The sequence below is a fragment of the Salvia splendens genome, chromosome 13, assembly GCF_004379255.2.
Source record: "Salvia splendens isolate huo1 chromosome 13, SspV2, whole genome shotgun sequence".
Lineage (NCBI taxonomy): Eukaryota > Viridiplantae > Streptophyta > Magnoliopsida > Lamiales > Lamiaceae > Salvia > Salvia splendens.
In genome coordinates, this window is record NC_056044.1 from 31,821,602 (window position 1) to 31,831,736 (window position 10,135).

At 37.3% G+C, this 10,135-nt stretch overlaps 3 protein-coding genes across 3 annotated transcripts; 1 reads left to right on the forward strand and 2 right to left on the reverse strand.

Moving 5' to 3' along the window:
* The first annotated feature begins 740 nt into the window (after positions 1 to 740).
* On the forward strand, positions 741 to 5,376 carry LOC121762115 (serine/threonine-protein phosphatase PP1 isozyme 3-like). Its single transcript, XM_042157890.1, has 4 exons — positions 741 to 1,071; positions 2,730 to 3,289; positions 3,353 to 3,567; positions 4,995 to 5,376. Exons 1-3 carry the CDS (start codon positions 894 to 896, stop codon positions 3,539 to 3,541), a joined length of 927 nt encoding a protein of 308 aa, XP_042013824.1. The 5' UTR covers positions 741 to 893; the 3' UTR covers positions 3,542 to 3,567; positions 4,995 to 5,376.
* Positions 5,377 to 5,700: 324 nt separating this feature from the next.
* On the reverse strand, positions 5,701 to 6,915 carry LOC121760903 (GDSL esterase/lipase At1g20120-like). Its single transcript, XM_042156495.1, has 3 exons — positions 6,455 to 6,915; positions 5,952 to 6,112; positions 5,701 to 5,861 (listed from the first exon to the last, which is right to left on the reverse strand). The coding sequence occupies exons 1-3, from the start codon at positions 6,913 to 6,915 to the stop codon at positions 5,701 to 5,703; spliced, it is 783 nt and encodes a 260-aa protein (XP_042012429.1).
* An 842-nt stretch (positions 6,916 to 7,757) lies between these two features.
* LOC121760904 (GDSL esterase/lipase EXL1-like) lies at positions 7,758 to 8,687 on the reverse strand. Its single transcript, XM_042156496.1, has 3 exons — positions 8,508 to 8,687; positions 8,051 to 8,333; positions 7,758 to 7,963 (listed from the first exon to the last, which is right to left on the reverse strand). The coding sequence occupies exons 1-3, from the start codon at positions 8,685 to 8,687 to the stop codon at positions 7,758 to 7,760; spliced, it is 669 nt and encodes a 222-aa protein (XP_042012430.1).
* Between the last annotated feature and the right edge of the window lie 1,448 nt (positions 8,688 to 10,135).

Sequence of the window (10,135 nt, forward strand, 5' to 3'; positions counted from 1 at the left end):
AATAAACAAGTTGAAGTAAATATAAACAAAACAAGCTTAAAAGCTCAACTTTTTTGTTAATTTCACCGAGCCCAAAAATAATTAAATCTCAATTTTGATTGTTTATATATTCAAGTTTCTCCTATATCACTAATTCTGTTTTTATCTCTCAAACACCATAACCTCTTTTAGTGTCTCACCACAACTGTCATTTATAAGAATATTAAGTGTCTTTTTGCATCTTATCCGTTACATAATTTCAATTTCAATCAAAAAAGAGATATTAACAAGTGAGGCAATTTTGATCAAAACCTCACAATTTTCAGACAATTATATTGTTGGCATATAACTTGAAAATGACCCTTGACTAAACGAATCCTTAGCTAAAATAAATGAATGCGACTATACTATATAATTGGTCCATATAATCCAAATAATTTTCATGACAAACTGAATTAGTAATTTTCTAATTAAATGTGCGTGTGCCTCTTAATTAACGAGAACTTCTGTTTTGTTCCTTCCTCACTTATGTTGAAAAATCTCACAATCTCTCACTAAAACACATGAATTCAAGTTAAAAGAATATTTGAAAGGTATTCTTGATTTAACAATCCGCTAATTTTGATAATGTAATTTAACATCATATTTTTCATTGATGAGATTAATGCTTTAAATATGTGAATATTATTTTTAAAATGAATAAATTTTGAAGTCAATGCACCAATCAATTCAAAAACATTAAAAGTAATTACTTTTCTCTCAAACCCCCAAAATATCTGTTGCAGAGACCCACAAAGCAACAGGGCAAACGACTCTTCTCGCTCAAAATCCCAAAAATCGCACACACCCATGCGTATGTGTGTGTGAAGAAAACGCACTCGAGCGGAAGGGAAAGAGGGCGGCAGGGTGAGCTAATGGACCCTGTGGTTTTGGACAGGATAATTGACAAACTAATTGAAGTCCGATCCTCGAAGCCGGGCAAATTAGTGCAGCTCTCGGAGTCTGAGATTAAGCAGCTTTGTGCTGCGTCTCGTGAAATCTTCATTAATCAGCCCAATCTTCTCGAACTCGAAGCACCTATCAAGATTTGTGGTAATTTTTTTTGCTTTTTTAGGATTAAGGTTTTGATTTGATGATTTTTGGGGATTTTGCTTGTTTTTGTGTGTGAAGTTTTCCGCTTTTGTTCTAAAATCTTTAGAAAAACCTAAATTGTTTTTATTGTTCTTTTCCTGGATATTCAAGTCTATGATTGCTGTTAAGTTTCTCAAATATTATGCAATTTTAATTCAAAGCTTAATTTAGCATAATACTGTTAAGATTATCCCTATTATTCACATAATATTGTTGACCAGACTGGAAATTCTACAGGGAGGTTGTATTTTCTGTAGCTGTATGTAGTTGAAGTTCCTTGTTTTAGTTTAGTTGGATCGGTTGGTGATGTTTGGCCTTTGTCTATCATTTTGGTGAATGAAAGGCTAAGCAATGGCACCGTGCAATATTTAGCTTAGATCTAGTCTAATTGGGACTTTATCATACCTAGTGTAGTGACGATGATAGTTTCCTTTTCTGTTAATTGTGTTTCACTGGTAAGTCATCATAACATGCATGTACTCCTGTTTGGAATCTTTTGCTTGTATTCTTTTGTACCTAATGTAAAACTTACATTGATTCTACATGTTGTGTGGTTGTTTTAGGTTCGTTGTCGTTGTTTTTTATACAGCTAGAGCTAAGATTGTAATGTTTCCTACTTCCTCGATTAATTTATGCTGCAACTTCATGGCCCAGAGCTTTAGAAAAGTGACACAACGTTTCAGATGAAGTAAAATATGGGTTATAAATTTTTTTCTAATATTAAGACAATTGGTATTGTCCAGTTGTCATAGAAATGAAATGCTTTTGAGTGTCATGTTTGTAGTCTTCAATGAAGTGCTTTAAGCAGGGATCTGGATCAAGTTTGCAGTCTTCAATAAAATGCTTTTGAGTGTCATGTTGGAACAAGGAGGAAACTAAATATCAACAAGGTCTTGTTAAATGATGACAAACTGCTCCACAAAGTGAACAAGGAAGCTTTAGTAATATCCTGCCTGTAGTCACTAACCAAGATACCTGCATCTCTTGATAGCAAAATATAAGTGACACTGAGAAAAGTTATCGTGAGCACAAAATTAGTTCTATCATGCTTTAGAGTTGAACAGTGATTAGTGAAGGAAATTTGCAATCATACTTGTCATAGATTATCAAACTTAATAAAAATAAATAAAGAACATCTAAGATACTGAGGCCGTGTGCTGTAAATGGAACAGGAGGCAGCTTTTGAGAACCCACATTCCCATATTGAATGGTTATATGACTTTTCACCCTGGTTTCTGTTGGTTGTCTTGACGAGGGAAAGGGAAGGGCTTGATGACCCAAAACAGTGTCTCATTTGGAAACAAAGAAGAGAGGCCGGTGGTTTGGTTGTATGTGAAGTTTATGTCTTTGTAGTTAGCTTAATTTTCCAGTTTCGTACTGCTAAAGTTGTCCATTCATAAACTTAATACATCTACCAAATATTTTTGTTTCACTAGATTTTTGTTTAATAACGTTTTACTCAATTATAAGTGATTAGTTAATCAATTTCTCTTAGTAGCATGAACATCATGATGAACGATCATTTTATTTAATCATTGAAAACAATCAATCATGTCTCTAGCAGTGCTGTGTGATGAATTTTGTTAAACTAACCAGTAGTAATTCTGTTCTTATTTCAGGTGACATCCATGGGCAATATAGCGATCTTTTAAGGCTTTTCGAGTATGGGGGTTTCCCTCCAAAATCCAATTACCTATTTTTGGGTGACTATGTAGATCGTGGGAAACAGAGTTTAGAGACGATATGCTTATTGCTTGCATACAAAATCAAGTACCCCGAGAATTTTTTCCTTCTTAGAGGAAACCATGAATGTGCTTCTATAAATAGGATATATGGATTTTACGATGAATGCAAGCGCCGTTTCAATGTGAAATTGTGGAAAGCCTTCACTGACTGCTTTAATTGGCTTCCTGTTGCTGCACTAGTCGATAACAAGATACTATGCATGCATGGGGGCCTTTCTCCAGAACTGAATAACCTGGGTCAGATTAGGAGTTTGCCCCGCCCGACTGCTATACCGGACACTGGTTTGCTCTGTGATTTGTTATGGTCAGACCCTGGTAAAGATGTTAAAGGATGGGGAATGAATGATAGGGGAGTTTCATTTACATTTGGCGCTGATACAGTCTCAGAGTTCCTGGCAAAACATGATTTGGACCTTGTCTGTCGTGCTCATCAGGTAAATCGACCTTTGCTCTGTTCCTGGGTTAAGACTGTTTTCCTAACCTCTGTCTCATTTCAGGTTGTGGAGGATGGTTATGAGTTTTTTGCAGATAGGCAACTTGTAACAGTTTTCTCAGCTCCAAACTACTGCGGTGAATTTGATAATGCTGGTGCAATGATGAGCGTTGATGAAAACTTAATGTGCTCTTTTCAAATTCTGAAGCCAGCCGAGAGGAAAAACAAGTTCATGATGTCTACTAAAATGTGATGCTTCACCACATCCTAATTTTCAAGGTCAGCTCAAATTATTGCTTATGTCTTTCAGTCAATTTTCTTGAATTGGGACTGCTTGCATGCAGTTTATTGGAGATCCTTAAAGCTATTTCATAAGCAATACTACTAGATATATAAAAACCACGTTAAAAGAAAAAGGCAAAAGCCTAAAGCAATGAAGTCAGTTCTGATAAGTAAAGTAATCAACGTTCTCCTGTGTTCTTGCTTAGCAGTAGCTTTCCAGAACAAGACATTACATTTTATCCCCTCATTTGTCTACTTTTAATTACTGTGTGGTGAACTTCTCTCCTAACATAACAAGATATCTGTGGTCTGACATCAGTGCATGTGCCATTCATCCTCGGCATGAAACACCTATCATCTCAGACAAGATATCCTGCTGTTTAATATCAGTGCTTAGTGCTTACTGCCCATGTCATTTGTCATAGCTAAGAAATGCTATCATACATATCATTAGAATGCTTGCACAGATGAGAAAACCCAAAATCAGTGCTTGATTTGGAATCAGATCTCAAAACATCTAAACAGGCATGAGCTATGGCTTGCGGCATCAGCCTATGGCAATATCCTGATAGATATGTAATTTCATATTATGGTTTTATATAAGTGCATAACTTTTTTGCTGTGGTGCTCAATGTGTCGATGCTCTAGTTAAAACTTAAAAGAATGAATGTATAGGCTCACAGCTAACCTACCATTTGCTTTGGTGGATTGATTGATTTTGAACTTGTTTGACCATCTTATTATTGGAATCCCAGTCCTATCATTTATCAAAGTAATCCTCTCACTGAAGGTAAACACTCCCTAGATACTAGATGGTTAAAATGTTATAGACTATCACTGTGAACTTAGATGTATTGGAATTTCGGAAAATCCCAAGGCCCTTAATAATCTCTGTCGTTGAGCTAATTTTGCTTGATTCTATCATTGGTATAGGACTAAATTTTTTTTCCACCCTAGAGAAAACTTGATAAAAAATCAGAGACCACTAAAATGTGGGAAAATTTACCCATTTTTTTGTATCCCTCACTTTATTATGGTAAATTTGCAACAAAAGAGAATGCACCCTCAAGCTAACTGTTTGATACTTTTATCTGTATGGATGCCCATTTTGAGAGAGGTTCCTAATTCCTATATAAACTTCAAACCTTTTGAGTAATTTATTTGGTTCCTAGTACTTGTTAAATCTCTAATGTATGAGACTATGCTGCACTGTTGAGGCCACTAAACATATCAATAAAGTCCCTTTGCATCCTATTTCGGTAATTCAAGCAGCTAGCTAAGTTTTGTACACTGCCACTGACTGTAGAATATTTTAATTGGAGTTCATTTAGGCTTGTCATCACTTCAAATGTAAAAATAAATGATTGATTCCTAATCCCACGATCTACTAACTATGCACTGCATTCCATATCTTATTGCTGCAGGTACTAGTCTTCAGTTAGTAGAAGTCGCAGCTGCACCTGGCTCGATCTCCCCCAAGAGCGTTGAATAAGAACCGGGCTTAAGCTTTTTCGTTTTTTTTATTTCCTATCTCAAACTATAGTACACTTGAGAAGGAGTTTTTATTAGCGCGTCTTCAGGGGTGGATTAGCGGTAGATAAAGATTGTTTCAAACTCATGTTAGCAAACCACGGGCACCATAATGGGCCAATTTATTTGGAAAAGGTTGGCATATTTGTCTAGATTTGTGCTTTACTTGCAGTGCCTCCATGAATTGAATTACTATGTCTTTACTAGTTTAAGTAGAGATGATTATGTGTACTAGCCCCCCTTGTTTGTTGATAAATTTGATTGATGTTAGTTGCTTCTTTTCCTTGTTTGGACTTTGGGGGTGGGGAAATTGGAAATTGGTATGAAAGTTCGACCATACCTTAAAAATTGGAAAAAAGGTGACAAATTCAGACAAGTTTATAAGTACTGTTATACAAATTATGACAATGGGAAAATGGAATCATTCCCGAAGATAAACAGTACAAAATAAATAGACAATCTAAGAATTAAAGCTAACCGGAACAAATTAATCAAATAGAACGTGACTAAGAATGATTATTAGTATTTAGTAGCTAGCCATCATTAGTTAATCCTCAAACAGAACTAGGGAATAGACGACGAAGTGGTCTGGCTTTGAAATTATTTATTTGTAAGAGCTTTGTAAGCAGCTTCTGATGGATTAATTGAATCCCAAAACACATACTCCGAATGAACATTACATGCGACTGAGGCTACATTGCAAAGTGGCCCCAACTCCACCCAACCACTTCCACAACATCCCTCTACTGTAGACTTGAACCCTAAATCACAAAATTATAAACACATACATAATATTAATTAGATGATATTATGTTATGCTAAGTAGTAGTTGGTAATTATATATAGCTCACCAAATTGATTAGGCTTGTCAATCATCTCCATCATAGGGTTGAAGATATCCATATAAACAACCTTGAGCGTCGGCATTGCTACCATCATCCTCCTCACGCGAACTTGGAGCTTCACGTTGTATTCCTTTGCGTCCTTGTTGTGCTTCGCTTTGCACTCCCGCCTTAAAAAGTCACGGGTCAAATTTGCATTATTCTTAAAGATGGTGGTGTCCACCGGTAGACACCCTCGGCGGAAGTCCAATGATAGCTAAATATTTGGCACCGGCCTTGTACAATTTCTGCATAAACCCTAATTAATTTTTAATTTACGAAAAGGGAATGGATGACAGACGAAGAATATGACGTCGTACTTTTACTAAAGTGTCTAGATTTTGAGAAGCAAGCAGGTCATGGTAGGCAGGTAGGGAGTACTTAGCCCTAGTGGTTGGCATTTGGCAACAATAGTAGTAATTATCAATCATGTCACTTGACGCTGCTGATATTATAAACAACGCATTCCCAACAGTTGAATCCCAAATCTCTCTTCCATTTTCACAAACGCCTTTTCGAAATTTTTGAACTGTTTGTCCAAGTTGACGACGCCGACCGACGCCGCGGTCACGTCGTGGTAGCCCGAGCACGCGGACGCGAAGCTGACGCCGGTGAGGAGGCGGTAGACGTCGACGGTTGAGTCGGCGTAGGCCGGCAATAAGTCCTTGATGCGGAAAGCGGAGACGAGCATGTCCCCGGGGAGCTTCCCGTTGGTGAACCTCCCCGTGGGGCTTCGGCCCGGGAAGTCGAGTCCGTAGGGTTTGTGATTGGCGCGGCAGACGGTGGGGAGGTTGTTGTTGTTGCCGGGGTCGAGAAGGGCGTCTCCGAATGCGTATATGGCGCTTGGCCGGGCCGTGGCGGCGGCGGCCGGAATGACTTTGATGGAGATGGAGAGGAGGAGGAAGAGTATAGGGAGATGGCTATTTTTCTCCATTTTGTTTTGGCTGGTTGTATTAATTAACTGATTAACTGATTAACTCTCACTAATGTTAAACATAAACAAACTATGAAATGCCACAAATTTATACACAACAAACAAGAAGGAAGGAGGGAGATTTTGGATGCTATTTGAAAGTGTCAAAGGAGGATGACCAATTCAATGTTCGAGTATAACCTAAATCAGATCCAAAAATGGGGAGAGTTATTACATTACACACGATTAGTAATATTGCAATAAAAGTGGATCCATTGCTTTTTGTAGGCCAAAACTTTATATTGGTTGATTTATGTGAGATTCAAAAGATATTAGTAAAACAAAGTTTTCTTTTAATTGATCGTCTGGATAGCATATGAAAGGGTTGGCAATTTAGATAATTGATCGATAGACATGCACAGTAATAATTAATGTAAAGAACAATAAACTTGAATTACAAAATATCAACACAATAATAAAGTAGTACATCTTTAATGTACAAATTATAAGCATTTTTTTATAATAATTCATCCACTATTATGATCTCATATTTCATACAAAGAAAAATAGCACAGATGGAGTAGTCTTTTAAGAAACATTACAATAAAATCGAAACTCGGACATAATTATGGAGTATTAATGAATTGTTATAGAAATTACCACTACTTTGATGTTAATTTCATCATCGTACCTAAATAAGTGAAACAAAAGATTGAATTATTATTAAAACTCTTTATAATTGATAAATAAATAGAAATTCAACCTAAGGTTGAGTACAATGATCCAAAAACTGACAAAAAATGAAATTCTTGCAATGCATGGAGTAGACTAACTAAAACTAGAATCAAGCTAACTAGCCTGAATTAATTCTTAACTCCAGGAAAAAGTTGACTAAGCGCTCTGTCTTTGAAACTCTTTGCAACAACTTTGTAAGCAGCTTCTGTGGGATTAACTGAATCCCAAAATACATACTCTGAATGATCATGACACATGAGGGAGACCATATTGCAAAGAGGCACCAACTCGATTGCACCAGTTCCACAACATGAGGTTAGTGTAGTCTTGAACCCTAAATCACAAAATTATAAACATATACAAGATGATTAGGAAATATGTTACTGAAATTAGTAATTAGTTAGTTAAATAGGTAGCTCACCATATTGGTATGGCTTGTTGATCATGTTCATCATAGGGTTGTAGTAGTCCACATAGACAATCTTAAGATCAGGCATTGCCTCCATCATCTTCTTCACCCGGGTTGCGAGATTAGTGTTGTATTGTTGGGCGTCAGAGTTGTGGTCATCTCTGCACTCGGGCCTTAGAGGGTCGCCACTCTCGTTCTTGATCAGCGGGATGTTGGTGAAGGCATCTATCGGCATACACCCAATCGGTGGAACGCCAACCAGTGCTATCTTCCTAGCACTGGCTTTTCTCAATTTCTGCACCGTCACATCAAAATCAAATTAGTCATTAGTGTCGCTAATAAGTAATACTCCATCTGTCTCATTCAAGATGACTGACAGAAGATTTAAAGTAGAGTTATATACTCCATTAATATAATTAATATACTATTAAAAAGGGAATGGAGGACAGAGGAAGAATATGACACGTACTTTAATGAAATGCTCCATATTTTGGAGCAACATTTGAATGTAGGCAGAGTAAGAGTACTTAGCCCTAGTGAGTGGCTGCATATAGAAATCATTGACAATATCAGTTGAGCCTGCTGCAACCAAGAAGAGTGCTTTCTCCACTGTTTGTGCTGCCTTTTGAAGGCCGTATGCCTTTTTCATTTTGTCGAGCACGACGATGCGAAGCTGACGCCGGTGATCAGGTCCTTGTCGGTGACCGCGAAGTCCGAGTAGGCGGGCAGTTGGTCCTTGAGGCCGTAAGCGGCGACGAGGAAGTCTCCGGGAATCTTGCCTTTGCTGAACCTTCCGGTGTGGCTTCGGCCAGGGAAGTCGGACCCGTAGGGGTCGTGATCGGCGCGGCAGAGGGTGAGGATGTGGTTGTTGTTGCCGGCGTCGAGGATGGAGTCGTAGATGGCGCTTGGCCCGTGTGTGGCGGCGGAGGGAGTGGTGGTGATGGAGAGGAAGAGGAGGAAGGGTAGAGAGACGAGAGGGCTATTGCCCTTCATTTTTGATTGAATTGGAACTGCTTTGTTTTGATAGGAATGGATTAACTCGATTAGCTCCGATGAAATATGCTTGTACACAAACTTAAGAGGCAGAATTTGTTGCAATTTGAAATTTTCAAAGAAGAATGCCGATTCAAGGTTAGTAGTAAAATGGGAGAGCTAATCATAAGTAGAGAATTTTAGTGTTTGAATCCTATATCTTAGGAGGTATTTAATTTATTTCTTAACTTCATGGTATGAAACAAAATTAAACATTGAGACATATAAAAATAGCGACAAGTAGTATGTAGGAGTAGTACTATTTACTTAGTAATCCTAATTAACTGTGGTGTGTCCTAAACAACGCGAAGCTCGAGGTTCGAGTGAAGAGGATGATGGTGGCAATGCCTACACTCAAGGTTATTTATATGGATCTCTTCACTCCAATGATGGATATGATTGACACGCCTAGTAAATATGGTGAGCTACTACCACTTTTCATAGTATAAATGTTTCATGTAATGATATATGTATAATGTGTTTATAATTAATTTTGTGATTTAGGGTTCAAGACTACACTAAAGGGATGTTGTGGAAGTGGTACGAAGGAGTTGGGGCCACTTTGCAATGTAGCATCCATTGCATGTAATGTTCATTCGGAGTATGTATTTTGGGATTCAATCAATCCATCAGAAGCTGCTTACAAAGCTCTTACAAACAATTTCAAAGCCAGACTTCGTCGTCTATACCCTAATTCTGGTTAAGAATTATACTAATGATGGATAGCTACTAGATAAGTATCATTCTTAGATTACTCCATTTAATAATTTATTTTCCAGCTAGCTTCATTCTTAGTTAGTCTATTCATTTTATACTTTATCTTCGGGAATGATTCCATTTTCCCATTATCATGATTGGTATAACATTCCTCATAAATTTGTCTTTGAGAATTGTCACATTCTTTCCCATTTAAGGTTTAGTCGAATTTTGATATATTGCATTACTATTCACTTTAATCACACACGGAATTGGGTTATGGTTTAAACAAAATCAACCACACTAATCAAATTGGACGAAGATAAAATTAATCTTGTATTCGTATATTCATATTGCATATTCATAGCA

Excerpts from the sequence above, each read along its gene's own strand:
- LOC121762115 (XM_042157890.1), top strand. The coding sequence starts at position 894 with ATGGACCCTGTGGTTTTGGACAGGATAATTGACAAACTAATTGAAGTC. Across the intron at positions 1,072-2,729 it reads AGCACCTATCAAGATTTGTG|GTGACATCCATGGGCAATAT; the intron begins GTAATTTTTTTT and ends TTCTTATTTCAG. Across the intron at positions 3,290-3,352 it reads TTGTCTGTCGTGCTCATCAG|GTTGTGGAGGATGGTTATGA; the intron begins GTAAATCGACCT and ends GTCTCATTTCAG.
- LOC121760903 (XM_042156495.1), bottom strand. The coding sequence starts at position 6,915 with ATGGAGAAAAATAGCCATCTCCCTATACTCTTCCTCCTCCTCTCCATC. Across the intron at positions 6,113-6,454 it reads GAGAGATTTGGGATTCAACT|GCGGGAGTGCAAAGCGAAGC; the intron begins GTTGGGAATGCG and ends TGACTTTTTAAG. Across the intron at positions 5,862-5,951 it reads TGACAAGCCTAATCAATTTG|GGTTCAAGTCTACAGTAGAG; the intron begins GTGAGCTATATA and ends TTTGTGATTTAG.
- LOC121760904 (XM_042156496.1), bottom strand. The coding sequence starts at position 8,687 with ATGAAAAAGGCATACGGCCTTCAAAAGGCAGCACAAACAGTGGAGAAA. Across the intron at positions 8,334-8,507 it reads ATATGGAGCATTTCATTAAA|AAATTGAGAAAAGCCAGTGC; the intron begins GTACGTGTCATA and ends GTGACGGTGCAG. Across the intron at positions 7,964-8,050 it reads CAACAAGCCATACCAATATG|GGTTCAAGACTACACTAACC; the intron begins GTGAGCTACCTA and ends TTTGTGATTTAG.